The sequence below is a fragment of the Salvelinus alpinus genome, chromosome 12 (genome assembly GCF_045679555.1).
Source record: "Salvelinus alpinus chromosome 12, SLU_Salpinus.1, whole genome shotgun sequence".
Classification (NCBI taxonomy): domain Eukaryota; kingdom Metazoa; phylum Chordata; class Actinopteri; order Salmoniformes; family Salmonidae; genus Salvelinus; species Salvelinus alpinus.
This window is the reverse complement of record NC_092097.1, coordinates 1,633,820-1,656,603: the sequence shown is the minus strand read 5'-3', so window position 1 is coordinate 1,656,603 and position 22,784 is coordinate 1,633,820. Positions and strand designations below refer to the sequence as shown.

The 22,784-nt window shown below is 41.9% G+C and overlaps 1 protein-coding gene and 1 long non-coding RNA gene across 2 annotated transcripts in view; one reads left to right on the top strand and one right to left on the bottom strand.

The window, feature by feature from the left end:
- LOC139535353 (uncharacterized) overlaps positions 1-22,784 on the top strand; it is a 62,214-nt gene that overhangs the window by 5,211 nt on the left and 34,219 nt on the right. Inside the window, exons 3-4 of the long non-coding RNA XR_011667103.1 lie at positions 1,537-1,621; positions 2,098-2,188. This is a non-coding gene — a long non-coding RNA (uncharacterized lncRNA). The remainder of the gene's footprint in view (positions 1-1,536; positions 1,622-2,097; positions 2,189-22,784) is intronic.
- Positions 8,360-16,137, bottom strand: LOC139535352 (apoptosis inducing factor BLCAP). Its single transcript, XM_071334679.1, has 2 exons — positions 15,987-16,137; positions 8,360-9,449 (listed from the first exon to the last, which is right to left on the bottom strand). Exon 2 carries the CDS (start codon positions 9,307-9,309, stop codon positions 9,046-9,048), a length of 264 nt encoding a protein of 87 aa, XP_071190780.1. The 5' UTR covers positions 9,310-9,449; positions 15,987-16,137; the 3' UTR covers positions 8,360-9,045.

Sequence of the window (22,784 nt, the reverse complement as noted above, 5' to 3'; positions counted from 1 at the left end):
GCAGGATCGATTTAGAGGTGGAGGGTCTGTCATGGTCTGGGGCGGTGTGTCACATAATCGGACTGAGCTTGTTGTCATTGCAGGCAATCTCAACGCTGTGCATTACAGGGAAGACATCCTCCTCCCTCATGTGGTACCCTTCCCGCAGGCTCATCCTGACATGACCCTCCAGCATGACACTGTCACCAGCCATACTGTTCGTTCTGTGCGTGATTTCCTGCAAGACAGGAATGTCAGTGTTCTGCCATGGCCAGCGAAGAGCCCGGATCTCAATCCCAGTGAGCACGTCTGGGACCTGTTGGATCCCCCCAGAAATGTCCGGGAACTTGCAGGTGCCTTGGTGGAAGAGTGGGGTAACATCTCACAGCAAGAACTGGAAAATCTGGTGCAGTCCATGAGGAGGAGATGCACTGCAGTGCTTAATGCAGCTGGTGGCCACACCAGATACTGACTGTTACTTTTGATTTTGACTCCCCTTTGTTCAGGGACACATTATTCAATTTCTGTTCGGCACATGTCTGTGGAACTTGTCCAGTTTATGCCTCAGTTGTTGAATCTTCTTATGTTCATACAAATATTTACACATGTTAAGTTTGTTGAAAATAAACGCAGTTGACAGTGAGAGGAAGTTTCTTTTTTTGCTGAGTATAAAAGCTCAATAAAAGGGCCTCCCAAGTGGCGCAGTGGTCTAAGGCACTGCATCGCAGTGATAGCTGTGCCACTAGAGATCCTGGTTCGAGTTAAGGCTCTGTCGCAGCCGGCCGCGACCGGGAGACCCATGGGGTGGAGCACAATTGGCCCAGTGTCGTTAGGGGAGGGATTGGCCGGCAGGGATGTCCTTGTCCCATCGCGCTCTAGTGACTCCTGTGGCGGGCCGTGCGCATACACGGTCACCAGGTGTACGGTGTTTCCTCCGACACATTGGTGTGGTTGGCTTCTGGGTTAAGCGAGCATTATGTCAAGAAGCAGTGCAGCTTGGTTGTGTTGTGTTTCGGAGGATGCACGGCTCTTGACCGCCACTCTCCCGAGTCTGTACGGGAGTTGCAGCGATGAGACAAGACTGTAACTACCAATTGGATATCAAAAAGGGGTTCAGAAATGTATAAATGCTCAATAATTGTAATGATTCAACTAAGACTCAGTGATATGAGCAGCAGTTCAAAGATAGTGTGAGGCAAGAGGCTGCAATCGTCAGCACCCACACAGATTCTGCAAATGCACGGGAGTTTGCTTCACTCTCTGCAACGTGATAGCTGCTTGACAACTTTGGTTGAGATCAGCCTCTCACTTTGTGCTCTTTGTTGTTGCGGGTGGAAGTCATCGATTCTGCTAATGCTCATTTCGTGTAGAGTCTTTAATCATGGCCTTTACACTTGGGTTGAAAACCTCTCCCATGCTCAACCACTTTTTTAGTCCAGGACTAGATTTAATCTGAGTCTGGGAAAACTAAACATAACGTATTACAAAAAAATATGACATGCTATAATTTCAAAGTTGGATGGATTTTATGTCCTTATAGTCTTATTATCCTCCTAGGCTATAGTCTACTACACGGAAATCCTGAGGAACAAGCGATGTCCAGCTCCAGCAGACTGCCTGTCTGGCCCTCAAGTGTCTCAAAGTGAGTGCTCTTGGTTGTGTGCAATGTATATGTGCCAAAGCCACAGGGTGTCGCAAGAAGGGGACATGTGTCGCCAATTGCCACTCTGCATCAGCACACTCGATCTTATCCTGGACAGTAATCCCTGTAGATTACTAGCCCCTGCCGCCTACCAATGCTTTAATTATGTTTGTTTTGGCATGGCAGTTCTCTCTACTGCCTTATTTCACTGGGATGTTTTGATGGCATATTTGAGGGAGCCACTGAAGTTGTAGATGTTTGGCCCTGCTTGAAAATAAAGACACCAAGCCAATTAAAAACTAAGGGATACCTTTGAGTGTTTGTATTTGAGATGTATTGCCGTCATTCTTTTGGGAGACTTATCATGCACATGAGGGTTATCATGTGCATAGACAAGATTACGTTTTGAAGAGATGGCAGCCTAGCTGTTTGGTTTATATGACACGCTTTGAACTTTGATCTCCTGTGTTTGGCAGGCGATGGAGAGCGTGGAGCAGGTGGCTGAGTTGTGGCGGTCATCTGACGAGGACCTGCGCAGTGCTGTTAGAGAGACCGTGCTATCATTTGGTAATCATTCAGCCCTGTTCATTTGCATGCAATTACATTATTAGATAAGTAATAACTGACCTGGTAGGTTAGTCAAATGGAACTGTCTGTGCCCAAATGGGCTAGATTTCCACCTCATCTGAATCGGAATATTGTGTTCTTGAATGAATGAATGAATGAATGAATGATGAGAAATCTGTGAATTCCTCTTGGCCCATATTCACAAAGCTTCTCAAAGTAGGAGTGCTGATCTGGGATCAAGTTCCCCCAGGTATTCATTATGATTTAAAGGGTAGGTGGCGTAAACGTAACCCCCTTCAACATATGGATTTGCATTAGTATACACATCAAAAGTTACCTCACTTTCTATCTTTCATGTCTAAAATGTTTTTTCCTGGGTGTGATGTAATATGGAGGACCCGGGAAGCCAGCCTATTCCCTACAATGTAAGCTCCAAAAGAAATACCTTCAAATTAAACCAAATCGTTTGCACTCATGACTACTGGTTTATCTTGCAAGGTTGCTAGCCAACTAGCCTATTAACGTTAGCTCTACTAGCCTTCTAACGTTAGCAATAGATGAGTCAGACAGTTGCTATCTACACCTATCTTAAAGGCTGTCTCATCATTGTTGGTAATTTTATTTATTTATGTTATTTCTACATTATTAGCCCAGAACGTTTTTTGTGTTATTACATACAGCCAGAAATAACTTTTGGATATCAGGTCGGCCGTAACTCACCAGCATTCCGACCAGAAAATCAACTTTCACAAATTGGATCCTTTGTTTGTACCCCCCAAGGCAATTCAAATTATCTCAAAGGCTGCTCCAAGACGCCGCCGTCTCAGAAGAGGTATTAGGACTGGACTTCTAGTCCGACTCGAGACGTGCACACCATCCACCGCTTCCGAGTATATTACTCGCTAATGTTCAGTCCCTGGACAATAAAGGAGACAAGCTAAGGGCGAGGATCTCCTTCCAGAGAGACATCAGGGACTGTAACATACTCTTTTTCATGGAATCATAGCTCTCTCCAAATATACTCTCCCCGTCCATACATCCTCCTGAATTCTCAGTACATCGCGCAGACAGGAATAAAGAACTCTCCGGGAAGAAGAAAGGCGGAGGTGTATGTTTCATAATTAACTACTCATGGTGTGATTGTGATTACGTCCTGGAACTCAAGTCCTTTTGTTCACCCGACCTAGAATAGCTCACCATCAAATGCCGACCGTATTACCTCCCAAGAGAATTTTTATAGTTACAACTATAGGCTAAAGCCTGCGCTGACCTTGTGTTTAGCCAAACTGACAGTGGCTACCTAGCATAGCTTGGTGATAGCTGCAGCTGGCTATCATATTTAGCTGATATTTCTCTGTCAAATCAGTTATGCCAAGAATGTGTTTCATAACACACTTGCTACGAAAGTAGTTTGCAATTTAGTTTCAAAGTGTCACGACTTCCGCCGAAGTTGGTTCCTCTCCTTGTTCGGCGGTCAGCGTCTGCGGTCTTCTAGCACTCATCGATCCACTTTTCATTTTCCATTTGTTATGTCTTGTCTTCCCACACACCTGGTTTAAATTCCATCATTACATGTTGTGTATTTAACCCTTTGTTCCGCCCATGTTCTTGTCCGGAATTGTTTATTGTCAGTGCATGTGCACGTTTATTCTGGTGAGCAACGGGTTTTTGTATCCATTTATTGTTTGTTCTGATTCCGGTGATTTTTATTTTTAAACAGCCCCCTTGTAAACCCAGAGTTTGCTCTCCTGCACCTGACTTCTCTGCCGCCAGTACGCACCCCTTACCCCTACCTTACCAAGGTAGCCAGGTGCACAGTGTTTCCTCTGACAGGGTTGGACGCGCGCTGTGTTAAGAAGCAGTGCGGCTTGGTTGGGTTGTGTTTCGGAGGACGCATGGCTTTCGACCTTCGTTTCTCCCGAGCCCGTACGGGAGTTGAGACAAGATAGTAATTACTAACAATTGGGAAGAAAAGGGGGTTAAAATAAAATGTAAAAATGCAATTAGTTTAAATGAGGTGTGTTTCCTAGGGATCGGGGAAAAGTGTGACACTAATCTGGCCCCCGAGGACAGGAATTGACTAGGCCTGTTCTAAACAATTATATATGTAAAACAAAACAAGACAATGACTAAGTTTGATTTATTCTAAATGAAGATATATTAGGACACATAATAATCTATCATAACTAGCATGACTAGTAGAGTTACTTTACTTATGCTCAATTATTTTTCTTATAGTGAATCTAAAGACAGTTATGGGTAGGAAGTTGTGTTCCACATGGACATTAAGTCTGAAATGCCTCCAGAGACAGGTGATGACACATCTTTGGGCTTCAACAAGCATGGAAGAGGAATATATTGGGCATCTTGGCTAATGGATGATTATTGTTGGGATTTTTATAATGTACCATCAAATACTTGCCAAGTCCAGTGGTTCTCAACCTTTTTTTGGTAATTGGAGGCCCAATCACATCTTGCTCTGCCCATAGTGCCCCCAAAGTACCGACTAATATGCATTTTAAATGTAGGCATATCATATGAAATGATTCTAAGTACCCCCTTTGGATATTGGTTCCTGGTTATACGAATGGTGTAAGCATTGGCTAGAGAGTTTAAATCCATGCGAGAAAGTGTACTAGTGCACACTTAGGGAAAAGTATGGACATTTAAGACACAGAGACAGGAGACGCAGCCAAAGAAATTAGACTAAGCCGAGCAACGAAAACAGGAATTTACACCATGTCATGGTTCCCGGGAAATTTAAGCCGAAAAGACTGCTAATGCAAAATTGCAAATCCTTTTTAAATTAATATATATTCAGATCGAAATGCACTCAAGAAATGTTCAACCCTACTAAATTACAGTTGAAAAAATGATGCGATTACGTACCTTTGACGAAGGGAAAGGACGTCAGAAGATCTTCTAGTTCTAGTTACAGCACAATAAAAATGGTCATGACCACCAACAACATATAAGGGGTGTAATAACAGCCGTGGTTGATGCTTTTTGCCTATTCGGAAATTACGATATGAAACGGTGATTTGAACCTTCTGCCCAACACGTGGGTAAGGCGGCACCCCACTTCTGATACATATCGAGTTATTTCTGATGAGAGTTCTCGACTATATTGACTGATTGGTTCTGTATGGTGTATGAATGGCCTGACTTCTGCTGAGGCCATATCACTCTAAATGCTGATTGACCATGCACCCAGATGAACAATGCACATTCATTGTTTCATTGTGTGAATTGTTTACGTATTTCAATTCCCCATCACATATATCACCAGTAGTACATTTACCGTTAATTCCTATAATTTCTAATCTACGCTTGTCACTTCGGTAACGGTCATTTATTTGAATGCGTTCAATATTATTATTCCAGTCTTCACGTTCTCATTGTCTGAGTGAACACATTGTTTGTATAATGAACAACACTTGTGAGAAACAAGTTTTGGTTTATTTCATTCCATTTACGAGTTTTGTCCATTTAATCAGTATTTTGTTTGGTGCGCTTCTGTCAATTTTGAGTAAGGACACACACGCATAGAAGTAGGCCTGTAGGCTACATGGCCTACATGCAAATGTAGGCATAGAAATGTGCCCATTTGGGGATCTGATAGTATTTCTGATTGACAGGTAAGGGTGCTATCGAGCGGCTAGATGTTCTTTACCATTCGGCCATCAGATTTGCCACCAATGCTCCTTATAGGACACATCACTGCACTCTATAAACTGGTCATCTCTGACTACCCTACCCACTGGTTGGTGCTTATTTATAAAACCCTCTTAGGTCTCACTCCCCCATCTGAGATATCTACTGCAGCCCTCATCTTCCACATACAACACCCGTTCTGCCAGTCACATTCTGTTAAAGGTCCCCAAAGTACACACATCCCTGGGTCGCTCCTCTTTTCAGTTCGCTGCAGCTAGCGACTGGAACGAGCTGCAACAAACACTCAAACTGGACCGTTTTATCTCAATCTCTTCATTCAAAGACTCAATCATTGACACTCTTATGGACAGTTGTGGCTGCTTTGTGTGATGCATTGTTGTCTCTACCTTCTTGACCTTTGTGCTGTGAACTGTGCCCAAATGTTTGTACCATGTTCTGTTGCTACAATGCTGTGTTGTCATGTGTTGCTGCCTTGCAATGTTGTCTTGGGTCTCTCTTTCTGTAGTGTTGTGTTCTCTCTCTTGTTGCGATGTGTTTTATCCTATAATGATATTGCATTTATTTTGTTGTTTTTTTAAATCCCAGGCCCTGTCCCCACAGGAGGCCTTTTGCCTTTTGTTGGGCCTTCATTGTAAATAAGAATTGTTCTTAACTGACTTGCCTAGTTAAAGGTTAAATCAAATAAAGCACCACTACTAATGACCCGTGGAGCTTCTCAAACTTTGTTTTCACCTCAAACAGCAAGAAAAGGATGCTTTAAATTCATTGAGAATTACAATAGATCCTCAGCATATTTGAAAAATCTTTCCAGTTCTCTCCCTTCCGATAACCACTCAGCGTGAAAGCGAAAAATGTCATGCTTTGATCCAGTGGAAATGTCGTAAAATAGGCCTACCTGATTGCATCTCGTGAATGCTTGACTCAGTGGAAACATCATAAAATAGGCCTACCTGATTGCTTCTTATCAGTGCTTGACATACTGAAATAGGTTCGGGGTACTCATTTTGGGTGCTCCTGCCTAAGTCAAGCACTGCTTCTTATCCCTTGAGCAAATAGCCTACAGCTGTGTCGGTACCTAGCTCACTGGCAGGGAAACAGAGGGCCCAGAATATTTTACACAATGTAGCAAGCTCGCTAGGGAAAGCTTTGGGCTGGAACCAACTTAGTTTATACAATGTTTCAAGGTTGTTGCAGACAGCCAATGTGTAGCCAATGTGATTTATAAGATATTTATTTTATCAGGATATTTTCTACCTGCAGACTGCAATGTTTATGTTTGTTAGCTTTATGTAGGCTATTTTTACATAGTTGGCAATGGCAATAGAAGTTACTTTTTAAACTTTGTATCATTTTAATTTAGATTTGGATCGAATTTTGATTAACCACATGACAAGGATTTTCAGATATGAAGACGTCATTAATCAAATGAAACTGTTTTACAAAATGTGAAAACCATAACGGCACAGATTGGTAGAAATGGTAGGATAAATTGGCATTCAAAATGAGAAAGGTTGCCAACTCCTCATGTAGCCTATTGCTGGCAACTTCAGGAGAGTAATTGCAGAATCTGCGAAAGCCAGCAGGAGAATAGTTGGGTCAGGTTACGTTTTTTCCCCTTCTGGTTATGTCGATCTCTGGCACCCTCGAGGCATTCGTCTTATTTCATCAAACTGTAAGCTTAACGCATTAGACAAGCTCAATGCGTATAGTTGATTTTATTAAAACACAGAGTGTGTCTATATATGGAAAAAACAAAAAACTGCAGTCAATTGATTGGTCGAAAGAACAGACGACTCTCGGTTTACCAAGATCTTTTTTAGTCGGGGACAGACCTAATGCAAATATTTGCAATACAAACCTCCCATGTATTGAATGTAGCCTACAAATAACATTGGCAGCACAATCTTCACAAAAGAGCAAATCGAGACTGATGATCTAACCTATTTTAATGACAAACAATATGTCATTAGCTACAGCATCCTAACAGAATATAATACAATTGACTTGAGTATCATTGTCAAAAGTTCTCAAAACCAGACCGGGCTAAATGATGTGAACATTTTGTTAGGCCTGTGGTTCACTGGACAGCCAGCTACAAAATGGTGACCTTTCCGTGATGGGTCTCACACTGGGCTGGAGTTAAAAATAATATAAAACATTTTGATCAAAAGCTCATTAGCTTGTTCAGCAGTCTCTATATGGCCCAACTTAAAATAAAATTCAATGTCTGCCCTCCAGCACCAGACAACACGCAGTAATTAACCTTCTCATTTCAATTACTTTCATAATAAACTTTATAAAAGCGGACTTGTCTTTTCAAATATTGAGATTGTGAACCCTAAAAAAAAAAAAAAAATCTTTCACCAACAATATTGAGCCTTTCCTTCTTAGTCATGAGGCATTCTCACTCGCTCAAATGCAGATAGTGGGCAATTGATCAAACTTGCAGTTGACATAAAGCCTAGAAGAACCGAGAAAACACACGAGGCTCCCGCATCATGGTCAGTGATAGCGCCTTCAGACGTTGAACTTTAATAAATTAAAAGGCTGTGGTAACATTTGAGCTCTGCAGGGGAAGTGACATGAAGATGGTTCACATCACTCTTCTACTCTCGACATCAATAAAGCTCAACAAGGACGCAGGATATTCATGTTCACCTTCCTGCTACCATAACATATTGATAGTATGACTTGTGAAAATGCTGATTAACACACACACAATTTCTACCCTTTGGAAACTTTCAGCATTCTGTAATTAAAATCGATGTATTAACATAACATATGAAAACTATAAAAGGCAACCATTGCAAATGTGAGTCCAGGGTAGTGGACGTTCACTCAAGACCAGGGGATAAAGGCAGGGGTGGAGGGCAGTAGTGAGGAGGGAGATGGGCAGGATAGGGCATTTTCTGGAAAGTTTACATATGCACTCCTCCCCATGCATTTAAAAGCACTGGATTTGTGTAATCATTGGAGGGAATTACCACCCTATTTTTTGCAACAGTCAATTCCTTTGAAATCCATGAAGGGAAGTGAACAAGTGCACACTAAGGGCAGAGGGGATGAGAATCGGGACACTGTCTAGGTTTCTCAGCATCTCGACAGTCAACTGGGGGATTTTATTCACAGCCTAGATACAGATTGTCCAGGGTCCGTGTGCTCCTAGTGTCAGTGGGATCCTCTTAGTTGCCCACAATGCTGGGGTCGTGTGCAGAGTCTGGCAGTGTGGAGTCATGGCAGTGGTACAGAAAACAGTTTCCCCAGCAGCTGTAGCAGATGAGAAACAGGGCTGCCAGGAACACTAAGGCACAAATGGTACATGGCTTCCTCTCCAGAAGGAAGCTGAGCAGGTAGAAGCCCATGAACATTGAGTGATTGAACCATAAGGCCGGATTCAGGGGTTTCGGGATGAGGAGGACTGGGAGCAACCACTGAAGGCAGTACATTGTCTGCGAGGGGGAAGCGAAATCACACCAAACTCAATCAGTTGGCCACAGGGCTAGATGGAATGACACACAGTGGGGTTTCCTAACCACGGCAGATGTGACGTGGGAGCAGGTTGTAACCGTTTACCTTCAGGTTAGGCCTAAAAAAAGGAAAGGATACAGTAAATAAAAAGTTGCAGACAAGCATCAGTTATACGTTTCTCTTTGACAGGACATAGTTAGCCATATTTCCCTGCAAATGCAAAAATAGCTCAACTTGGTCACGCTCTCATCATCCAGCTACGCTAGTCTGCTAACCCAAAGGGCCCAAGCAGCTAACGCTACGGATATGTTGGGTTAGATCGAGCACAACAACTATCTTACATTGCATTAAAGGCAAGTTAACTATGGTGGGGTTGATTTGGTTGACTGGCTGCAGTTAGTAACACTATAATGTTAGCTAGCTAGCTGCAAGAAGAAAACAAGTAGGGACATCAAACATTCAGCCTGCTGCACAGACTATGGATGCTCTAGTCTAGAGCACCTGGTTAAATTGTCATTAGGAGCATTTTCTAACTCTCTCCATGGTTAAAGTAGTAAGAAATTCATGTCTTTGTTGTAAAAATATGTGAGGGTGCTTAATTTACAATCATCCTAATTGGAAATTCTTTTGACATTGAATTCTTATATTTTGCAAAATGTCCCTATGGTGGACAGAACGTGTTACTAAATTGCAGATTAACATTTCCACCACAAACCAATTACAGGAAATACACATACTTTTTACCACAGATTGGTGTTGATACTATAAAAGAATATAGTCATCTCAATTACACAAAATCTATGGATTAAAACAAATCTTTGGTTTTGTACCATTGGTTTGGTCGTGTACACTGGTATTCGCAGGACTTAGAACTCTGTTGTCATTTTTCGAATTCAAATGGGAATGAATGGCCACACATCAATACGTCGATTTGAGAGTCAAACTATCACTTAAATTACAGACAACCGTTGATATTAGGGCAGGGACGATACCAGTATGTCGATACTCAGTACCATGGCAAGGAAACAAAACACGAAGCGGATTCTTTAGGAAAGCAGCCCTAATGCTGGAAACATGTTGTCATCCAGAGTCACCTTTATTCTTTTCCAAGCTATAGCACACGATATTTTACATAAAGATTCTTTAAAACCCACTGTTTTCCTTTTTGGCATTGGAAAGAAATACTGCGATACTGGCATTGTCACAGCCCTAGTTCAGATCCTATGACGGGTCATGATTCGTTAAATAAAAGTTTAATAAAGCAACTGATTTGTTTCCTTCCCCGTTTCGGCAGCCTCCCAAAATCTCCAATGCCATTCTAGAATTTAGATGACTGTCTTCAACAAATTCTCTTCTAACTAGTGATGTAAAAATTATTCTCCGATTCTGTGTGGCTTTTGATTAGTTTTAGTTTAAGAGCGCATACAACCCAAACGTTTACCCCGTTCTATTGATTTCAATTTGATATTGATGGACAGAAAAAGTGTTGCATTACACTTACCGCATTGGCAACCCATTTTAATCAAAATTCAACACTTAAGAATGTAGCTAGGTGTTTCTACAAGTTGTCCTCTAAGCAGTGATTAGTGCTGAGCGATTAACCCAAAATGTCTGTTATTTTTCGGCTTTTAAAACACATAATTGACTGAAGTCGGTTCAATTATTTGAATTACATTTAGTTCTGGGTTTTTCCTGTGAGCTCGATGTGCAGAACTGTTCGATGTAGTAGGGAATTGTAGTTTCCAACAGGCCAATATTCCACATAGTTCAGCACAGAAAACGTGGTAATTAACTACAATGACCATAATCCACTGTGTGCCCCCTTAAACTTCAGAGCGGGCGCCCGATTGACAGGGATAGAAAGCAGTTGCTTCGCGAGCCTGAAAATACATTATCTAAGTGATTGATAGTTTGTATTCAACAGTCATAAAAGTATCCCTTATTTAACTTTGAAGAATACTATAAATTGTGATTTTGTCAGACAGCATAAGCAGCAGCTCTAAATGAGAACTTGGAATGAAACAAAGTCACCAAATAAAACAAATATTTTATTAAAGTAAGGTGAATAAATTATGATTAATAAGCAATGAGCAGCAATGGGCAGTCACTACCATCATTGCACTTTTAATTGTTTTATTCTGTGTTACAGCATTCAACGCACATAATGCATAGTACATTTAATGTCAAAACAAATAATTCAAACCGAAATCCATGTTTTTCTTATTTTCAGCACTACCTGTCATTATTCCCTGATTCCTGTGGTTTTTGAGCAATGTTAGTTTTAACAGGACGTGCAACCTAATCTCCCCCCTCTTGCGCTATTGAACATAATCGATGAGTGATTAACAAAACAGTGATTCCTTTCTCTTTCTGCTTTGGTGATACCCGTATCAAAATGCTAAATTGCAAAATGTAGCTGACCGTCATCTCCAGGTCGTCCTCTAAAGCCGGGTGTACACGACATGATTTTGGTCCTGATTTAGCTGTCACAGACAAGTTTGAGATCGGAGACAAAATCCCCATGTCGTTGCAAACTCGGGGCGCGGCTGTCACCGACGCTCGTTTAATGTGAGCAGGTCAGAGACGCAATTTGAGGGCTACCGATCGCGTCTTTGAGCAATCCCAGACATCCCGATATTTTCAAACGTTTGATTTTATTGGCACAAAATCTGCAATGCTCTTGTAGTGTGAGGTGTGCAATGACATGTTTTAAGAACGATGATCAGCAAGACAATGAGAGCTTGCCAGAGAAGCCAGTGAGATATTGTTTCACTTCACCCAGAATGTGTAGACTCTCGAGCAGGAGCGATGACTACTAGTATGCGCGATGACTACCAGTATGCGTTTGGACTTGCCTTTAACCAAAGTGTCAAATCATTACAGCTCTGTTCACAAGCAACGTTACTCAATTCAAAATGTTGGCTAGAAATTAACTCCGTATTGGACGCATGAATGTCTGACTGTTTTTGAGAGACAGTGTGGTGGTATAGAGAATCCTCATGACCAAGTAAAGAATCGTTGATAAAAATGGCAGAAGGAAGATGGTTTGTTAAAGAGGAATGGTAGAAAGTGTAAGCAGAATAAGCTTTACGCCGGATTGAAGACAGGGGGAGAAATAGAAGAGAGTGAGGGCGAAGTATCGGAGGAGGTAGGTGTGGTGAAGTTCTCGGAGCCCAAGGCTTGCACCAAGGGTCAGGATAAAGATGAGTCTGACGGTAGGAGTGAAATTTTGGGAAAAAGTGGACCCTTGCCTTTTGGCTGGTCCATTTGTGGTTTCAGGATGGATGTCGGGTGTTGTGGAATCGGTGAAGTTAACCAGAAGTGGTCTTGTGATAATTGTTTGTGTTTCTTCTGGACAGAGGGAGCAGGCACTCAGCGTTAAACTAATGGGGCCAAGTGATGTGAACTGTTCTGCTCTCAAGAAAAGGGCGCTATTGAAAGGACTTATTACTGGGGTAGCAGTAAATGTGAAGGTTGACCAACTGAAAGAGAAGATTCCCGGTGTTTATGATGCTCGTCGTTTGGTGTGACGCAGAATGGTGGAACAGAAGAGTTGTTGTCTGTTCTTTTGATGTTGATTCTTTGCCCAACAAAGTGATGTTAGGAGCTTTTGTGACGATAGCACTATGTTGTTACAAGTGTCAAGCTTATGGGCATGTGGCAGCCATGTGTGGGAGGGAGGTTCCTAGGTGTGAGAAGTGTGCAGAAGGGCATGAGATAAAGGCATGTGTAGTATTGGGGAAAGTAGTGGTAGGTGTTAATTGTAAGGGTGCCCATGGGGTTGGGGATCAGAAATGTCCGATGCGAGAGAGACAGGTTGAGGTTTCCAGGGTTAGAGTTGTGCAGAAGTTGTCGTATGCTGAGGCAGTGAAGAAAGTAGAGGAAGATGGGTCAAGGGTGAGGGATCCTGAGAGGAGTGGTGTGAGTAGTAGATCTGAACCAGTAGAGGGATAGGCCAACAAGTGACAAACATTTCAGTAAGATTGGATTTTTTTACTGATTATAGGGTTAGATGGTAGGGTATTTGTTTATTTTCAAGCAAAGTATAAGGAAGTTATACTCCAGTCTAGTAGCTGGCGGTAATGCAACACTTATTGGATGTCAACTGCTGTTAAACCCCATCGAAGAAGTGAAGCATCTTGTAGTGTGTGACACCCTGGTTGTGTTCGGATACGCATACTAACATACTGTATACATACATACACTTAAAATACTATTTACTATATACTATTAGTTAATTTTAATGTACTGTAAACAAACGGTACCTTTTCAGTTGAGCATACCAGCCCTACACCTGTGTACCGGAAATTGATTATGTTGTTATGAAACCTCTTGCTAGCTTGTTAACATAACAAATCAGACATTTTTGTGTTCGTAAATTCAATCTGGAGTGCCATATTAAACGGGTGTTGAGCGTTCGTAAATTAATTAGTTATTCTGTACTCTGGTACACTCAGACAAGAGTGCTCTGAAATTGAGTAAATAGCCAGAGCGAATGTATGTCCATTGACAACGCACAACGACTACACCACTTAGCTAAGAATGACGTGAATAATCAAGTCAATAAACGTTGGGTAGTTAGTTAAATAGCATATAATTAATATACTGGCTAGTTCAATGTATTAGTAGCCAACTAACGAGGTAACGTAAACTCGTACATCGCCTTGGTCCGTACAATTGCCCTTATTTTAGCGCCCCAAAAACATAATACTTCCAGATCAACTGTAATGTCAATACCATTGTAAAGCAATATTTCTCCCCTTTCCAACAAAATCAATTACATGACCTAAACACTGCCCGTTTCTGCATAATTCAAGCAGGCAATGAGCCCCGTCGGGTCTTTTTAAAAATGGCGGGTGGGGAAGTGAAACTAATGCGTGATAGTGAGAAGGACAGTGTTTTTTCACTCGATCTGTCCAACTTATCACCTTATTGCCTCTAAAATGTAAATAAAACACTATAAGGAGTTTATATAATGTGTCATTACATACCTATTTGAAGGTTTGTGTCGAATTTGAATCGGGTTTTTAGGGCGGTGGTAAAGTGATCTTAGAAGTAAACAGCGGCTTTGAGAATGATGATCGCATGCAATGATGACGAAAAAAATTACTAGGTATCCACCCCTTACCCCCGTCACTGTTCATTTCTTGTTTTTAAACGATGAGAGAAGTGCTACACCTGGTGGAGAGAGATTGTAAGACAGAAATAGTTGCTTTATGCGTGCTGTACGTTACGACATGACGTGTCAAGATGTAACGGAGGGTCAGTTTTTTCAACTTTTCTCCAATACTATAGAGCCATTACCATGTCGATCAACGCTTGAATAGAAACCTAGTTCACACCCCCGATTTTGAAGTCAACACAGTCGCTACAGTCCCATTAGTTTTCTTTGTAGCCTCGTTTGAATGTTACGGTTACGCACATTTGTACGGAATGGGGTGAGTTTACGTTAGCTAGCTAACATACCGGTAGTACCTACTGCTGTAATGATATGTATGCTATGCGGTTCGTAAGGATAGCGTAGCCAACACATTGTCAGCCAACATAACATGTAGCGTAAATAATTATTAAGTCATTACTTTTGTTATATTGCTCAACATTTTCTTAACATTTGTCATAATTAGTTAATGCAATTCATTTGTATCCACTCTCGTCGGACTTCGGCTGCATATATTCCGCCATTTTCTTCAAATCTGAAAACGTGAAACCACATCGATTTTCTTTAGAATTGCATTATGGGCCCAAAAAGTAAGGAAATGTGTCTTACTGCTTTGCTTCATCTTGGCCAGGTCACAGTTGCAAATGAGAACTTGTTCTCAACTAGCCTACCTAGTTAAATAAAGCTGGGGGAAAAAAATTGGGGAACTTTTGGCATACTAACTCTATCCATACTTTAACCAATAAGCATACTACATGCTCAATTTACGTCAAATAGTACGTTTAGTACGAGTATTCGAACACAGCTCGTGTCTAGTGTACACCCGTCATGTAAAAATATCAAATTTAGGCTACATGTGGTTTTTGAATGGTAGTAGTTTCAACAGTGCATACAACCGGATTTTCCCTCTAAATCGTTAAGTGATTTATTGCCAATTGTCAAACGTTTAATGCGTGTGCAGTTTACAAAGTGCTTGTTTAAAAAAATACATAGTACATTTTAGGTTTCCCGATATATCACGTATTGTTTCTGCATATTGGTTATTGATTTGGACACGTTCAAACTGTTTTGACTTTGGACTATTTATCAAAAGGTCTTGTCAACAGGAAACAGTGACAGAACATTATACTGTAATGTCAAACTTAAGTTTTAGGAGTAACGTTAAACATTTAACTTCCAACATTAATTTCCAATGGTATCGTAATTCATTGTGTAAAAACTGCTGAATAAATCCAAAAACATGCTGTGAAAGATTTATTTTGATAATATATCACCAAAACGAGTGATATATTAGCTAGCGAACGTTAGGTTGTTCGGTTAATAATTAACGTTAGCTGGCTAACGAGCTACTAGCTAGCTTACTTGCATAGCTAGCTAAAACAATCGTGTTGAAATAGTAGTTTGTAACAACTTGTCCAATTGGATTATACATAGCTAATATTTCGCGGTTGAAGCTAAGTATTTGAATAACACATTATACAAAGAATAGAAACAGACCTGTCAATTTCCAGGTTCATTCTTGATAGTTTTTTTGACGGACTCCATTGCTGCTGCCTAGACGACTGCGTAGCAATCCCAGAGAGGAAGAGGCGGCGCCAGATGGGTCCCCTCCCGTCAAACTCTGTCCACGCGGGAATACAGAGATAAGCAAACCGATACCTATAGCAGACAACTCCCATTGTCAGGACGGACACTAGACCATCTCGTCATTAAACATTATACAGTATCTCTGGCTTTAGCATTTCAATTACAAAACAAAAATAAATAGATAGTAACAAATTTGCCTTAGTGTAAATTATGTTCTAATTATTTTATTCACTAGTAAGAACCCAATACATGTGCTAAAAACATATATAGTATCCTACATAATAAATATTATGAGGTCAATAATTCTATAGTTCCAAATTTTAAATAACGTCAAATATTTTTCAGGCTTTATTCTATTGATCCTTATCCAATATTGCTGTCAGAGAAGCGGTAGCTTGACCCCTCCAGATATGTTACAAAGGAAGGAGACGCGAATTCTCCTTCTTCGGTGGGGTTTATCGTCAGTTGGCATCCAACGTTATGGTGCATTACCGCCACCTATTGTACTGGAGTGTGGGCCAGAGACAGGGAGAAACTAAATCCTACCTGCCAGCCCTGTTGCTCTTAAAAAATATAAAATATTTGAGGCTATATCTAATGACGTTCTACTCAATATAGTCTTTAAATAAATTTCCTGTATCCCCTTTTCCCTTATACTAGATCTCATCATCTCTCTTTCCCTCCAATAATGTCCAAACTGTATCAATACATGCTCCACAGTCTCTGTTTCCTGGCAATACATTTTCCTGTTGGATGCTTTCCTATCACATGTAAGATCTTATTCAGCTGGCTCTGTCCCACCCTTAATCTTGGAAATACAGCCTCCTCTCTTCTGTCCTTTCCTGCCGTTATCCCCTCCCTAACTTTCCTCTGTACTTGAAATAAATGCCTGCCCTTAATATCTCTATTCCACTACTCCTGCCATTTCTCCAACATCACTGTCCATGTCATGCTTTTTGCCTCTGCCTTGCTCATTGAAACTACCACATCAACATCCCCACTACTTAGTGCTTGTTTAGCCAGTACATCAACTGCCTCATTCCCCTCCACCCCCACATGAGCTCAGATCCATGTAAATATTATCTGTATACCCATTTGTTTACACCTGCCATGGGCTTGTAGCACCTCATAAAGCAGGTCTTGTCTGCTACGTGATATAAAGGACTGGATACGCCTTAGCACTGCACATGAATCAGAACAAATAACTACTCTTTCTGGCTTAACTTCCTCCAACAGTATGGCCATCATCTCCGCCATATATACAGCCAGATGATCTGTAATATGTTTCCTGACTCTCACCCCACATTCCTGCACTACAAATGCTTACCCAGTACGTCCTGTCCTTGGATCTTTTGAACCATCTGTGTAAATGGCCACAAAATCCTGATACACAGTACCAAGACTTCTCCTAAACAAATCAGATGGATCAACACCCTGCCTATCTTTCCCTAGTCTCTCCAATCAGATGGATCAACACCCTCCCTATCTTTCTGTAGTCTCTCCAATGCATCTAGATCTACTACTGGAGGTGGGAGTAGCCATGATGGATTCACATGGATAGCTTCCATACAGTCCCATCTCCTTCGCCTGGGTATTACCCACCCATCCAAAGCTTGTGTTCTGTCTTCACTCATGTTCCCAGCATGCCTGTAAAATCCCTTTCGCAGGATGAGACACCCCATGTCCCTGTAGGCTGACCCAATAATTCATTGCCAGCTGCTGTCTCCTGATCTGCAATGGCATTTCCCCCATCTCCACCTGTAGTGCAGCTACTGGGGAAGTCCGAAACGCCCCACTATTGAGTCCTTGTCCCTGTATGACATCTAGCCTTTCCAATGACGGACGGGTTGCCGAACCATATGCTATACTTCCATAGTCTATTACAGATCGGATCAATGCAACATAAATGCTCTTCAATGAGGCACACCCAGTCCTTCCTTGTCAGACAGCGCATCACATTTAGTACCTTCTTAAACTTTCCCACCGTAGTACGTAGTATCAAAGTATACCCCAAGGAACATAAAGGCCCCCACCCTCTCCACGTTTCTCCCATATAACCTTAAGCATACCTCATCTCCCACCTTCCTCCTGGTAAAGAACACTGTCTGAGTTTTCTCTGCAGAGAACCTGAATCCCCACATTAATGCCCACCGCTCTACCTCATCAATTGCTTCCTGTACCTTCCTGACTATATATGGCACATTTCTTCCTCCCTTCCATAAGGCCCCATCATCTGCAAATAACGACCTCCCAATGTCCGGTTGTACCTGAGAGTAAGCATCATTGATCATGATTGAGAACAACAGAGGACTAGTCACACTCCCCTAAGGTGTACCATTATCCACCATGTAGCTGCCTGAGAGAGACTTCCCCACCCTCACCTGGATCGACCTTCCAAACAAGAAATCCTTTATCCAGTTGTATGTTCTTCCTCCTACCCCCTTAATATCAAGCTTGATTAACAATGTGTGTGACCAATCAAATTTGATTTCATTTCATTTAGGCCTACCTGGTTTGTTGTTGGTTTGTTTCAGGGTAGGGGAAAAAATGATGATTTTGATGATGTATCCTATACATTGCTCTAAGTCCAAGACTATCACATTATTACAACAGGCCAAATATTTTATTTTAGGCTTATCTTGCTATGATGCAGTTGTTGCTGCTTGTTGCCGTCTTTCCGTTGGACGGTTCGTCCGCCCTCTCTCTCTCTTCCGTGGTTAGAATGGATACTTCAGAGTCCCATTCAGAAATATTCTTATAGAATAGATGTGTCGGCGGTTGTCGGTCCTCGCATTCACGGGTACATAATTACTAGCTGCAGACTAGTAATTAGTATCGAAGAGTAGCTCTTATTCTGTCGGATCGATAGTCTCAGAGTTTAACCACGTGGTATGGTTCAAAGATTCAGCAACCATTACAACCTTAGCTCCCTCGATGGTTGAGGTACGCATGGTCTCTACTCAAAACTTAGCTCCCTCTGTGATTAAGGTACTGGTCTACTGGGAAATTCCCAAGGTGGGGGTTATATCCAGAACAGTAGGAAAGGGCTGTCCCATGACGCAAGATCAATGTCTGTACTCATGGGGCGGGCCTATGACTTAGTTAAACTCCAAAGGGAATTGGAGTTTCCTTCAATAAACAGTTTAAAATCACATTACATAATTTCACAAATAGTTTCATCTTTACTCATTCATTTTATACAACAATTAGATGCAAACCTCACAACTGAGACTCTTGTATGAACAGAGTTATGGTAATGTGGCTGTATTGTCTCTCATGAGTTTCACAAACATTAAACGAAATGGACCGGTCGTAGCTGGATTCTCCCCCGACCGTGTACACATTCTCCAAAACATGGACATTGTTCAGTTCTCAAGTTCTGTGATGTGGAAGAGGTTCCTTTGTTCTCCTGTGAAACTCACTCTCTCTATACTGCATGGCCATGAGGAGAGAGACTCCTCTAGGAATTTATGACCTTCGATAACAGAGCCTGGGTGTAGGGGGAAGAGAGGGGTGGTGAGAGAGAGAGAGAGGTGGTGAGAGAGAGAGAGAGAGAGAGAGAGAGAGAGAGAGAGAGAGAGAGAGAGAGAGAGAGAGAGAGAGAGGGGGGGGGTGCTCGCTGTACCCAAAGAGGGCCATGTCATGACATTAGGAATTCATGATGATATAGAGATACTGTAATTTGTAAACATGCAAACTGAATTGAGCCTGGCTATAGTCTATGCCTTTAGCTACAGTAACAAATTAGCCCTAATTCCCTGGTAGTTTATATCATTTTATAGGCCATAATCCTTTAGACTTTCCTATATCAATGATAACAATAGTAGAAAATGTTATTCGCACAATGTTATTGAAAAGAGCTGGACCTAAGTACACTGCTCAAAAAAATAAAGGGAACACTTAAACAACACAATGTAACTCCAAGTCAATCACACTTCTGTGAAATCAAACTGTCCACTTAGGAAGCAACACTGATTGACAATAAATTTCACATGCTGTTGTGCAAATGGAATGGACAAAAGGTGGAAATTATAGGCAATTAGCAAGACACCCCCAATAAAGGAGTGGTTCTGCAGGTGGTGACCACAGACCACTTCTCAGTTCCTATGCTTCCTGGCTGATGTTTTGGTCACTTTTGAATGCTGGCGGTGCTTTCACTCTAGTGGTAGCATGAGACGGAGTCTACAACCCACACAAGTGGCTCAGGTAGTGCAGCTCATCCAGGATGGCACATCAATGCGAGCTGTGGCAAGAAGGTTTGCTGTGTCTGTCAGCGTAGTGTCCAGAGCATGGAGGCGCTACCAGGAAACAGGCCAGTACATCAGGAGATGTGGAGGAGGCCGTAGGAGGGCAACAACCCAGCAGCAGGACAGCTACCTCCGCCTTTGTGCAAGGAGGAGCAGGTGGAGCACTGCCAGAGCCCTGCAAAATGACCTCCAGCAGGCCACAAATGTGCATGTGTCTGCTCAAACGGTCAGAAACAGACTCCATGAGGGTGGTATGAGGGCCCGACGTCCACAGGTGGGGGTTGTGCTTACAGCCCAACACCGTGCAGGACGTTTGGCATTTGTCAGAGAACACCAAGATTGGCAAATTCGCCACTGGCGCCCTGTGCTCTTCACAGATGAAAGCAGGTTCACACTGAGCACATGAGCACACGTGACAGACGTGACAGAGTCTGGAGACGCCGTGAAGAACGTTCTGCTGCCTGCAACATCCTCCAGCATGACCGGTTTGGCGGTGGGTCAGTCATGGTGTGGGGTGGCATTTCTTTGGGTGGCCGCACAGCCCTCCATGTGCTCGCCAGAGGTAGCCTGACTGCCATTAGGTACTGAGATGAGATCCTCAGACCTCTTGTGAGACCATATGCTGGTGCGGTTGGCCCTGGGTTCCTCCTAATGCAAGACAATGCTAGACCTCATGTGGCTGGAGTGTGTCAGCAGTTCCTGCAAGAGGAAGGCATTGATGCTATGGACTGGCCCGCCCGTTCCCCAGACCTGAATCCAATTGAGCACATCTGGGACATCATGTCTCGCTCCATCCACCAACGCCACGTTGCACCACAGACTGTCCAGGAGTTGGCGGAAGCTTTAGTCCAGGTCTGGGAGGAGATCCCTCAGGAGACCACCTGCCACCTCATCAGGAGCATGCCCAGGCGTTGTAGGGAGGTCATACAGGCACGTGGAGGCCACACACACTACTGAGCCTCATTTTGACTTGTTTTAAGGACATTACATCAAAGTTGGATCAGCCTGTAGTGTGGTTTTCCACTTTAATTTTGAATGTGACTCCAAATCCAGACCTCCATGGGTTGATACATTTGATTTACATTGATCATTTTTGTGTGATTTTGTTGTCAGCACATTCAACTATGTAAAGAAAAAAGTATTTAATAAGAATATTTCATTCATCCAGATCTAGGATGTGTTATTTTAGTGTTCCCTTTATTTTTTTGAGCAGTGTATATGAGATGGGATGGAAGTATAGATAATGCATAGCCTTGGCTTGATTCCTCAGTTTCCATGGCAATCCTACCACTTCTCAATCTCTGAATCCTAGTGCATCCACCAATGTAATAGGCTAATATCAAAGTCGAGACATCTGAAGATACGCTGCTTAGAATATTTAGCCTGTGAATTGATTTCACTCTGAGAAGGGTGTTTCCTGCATACAAGGACTTGAAAAACGGGTTTTGCCATTTAGCCAAGCAGTACAAGGACCTCATAATGTCAACTAATTGGCTTGACAAAATTATATCAGATGTTATAAAACCTTTTCCAAAGCATTTTTCCATGATAGGGTTCCAAAGAACAACTCCATCTCAGATGAAAAGGGTTCCATGTAAACCGTAGGGTTCCTGTAGAAGGTAAAGTGGAACCCTGTGGAACCCTTTTCATCTGAGATTAGTTCTTTGGAACCTCTATGAAAAAATATGGCGTTTAAAATGTTTATTTCTGGTTGGAAGGGTTCTATCTAGTTCTCCGACAAGGACAAGACCGAATAACATTTTCTTTCTAAGAGTGATGGATTAGGGTAAGTGGTTTAAATATCAAGAAGTCGATGATAGGCCTATGTTTAGGCATTGATGTCAGAGATGTCATTGACTTAGGACACTTCATTCAATATGCAAATTAAGTCCTAGTCTATCTGTTTCAGCTATTGGTGTCACTTGCTTTTTTACTTAGCCTATACTCAGCTTTGTAGCCTATACCTTAAGGCAATTTCTTGAACAGCATCTTTTCAATTCATTCAGGGTAGGCTAATAAAATACATCTGAACTATTTATTTACCAACTAAAACCGGAAGGGTACAGGCTAATTTGTATACAATTTAAAAATGCTATTTGGAGAAAAGCAAAAACATTATCAAAAAGCCATTATCACATTGGCTGCTGTAAATTCTTTCACCTCAGTCTATCTACAAACACATAGCCTATTAGCTATATCATTGTAACAGTATACCCCTGAAAGGGGGGAAATGTGAGAAATGATTCACACTGACACGTAGCATCAGAGACTGTTTAGTCAGTTGTAATGATGAATTGCATAGAATCATCAACTCTACATAAAGATCTCTTTTCTCAAATTACATAGCATTCACATTTGCATTCCTAGGCATTACTATTCAGGCTCCGCACAAACAGACATCAATGGAGCACACAGATGATCGTATTATTCGATTAATTATTAGAATATTACTTACGAATCT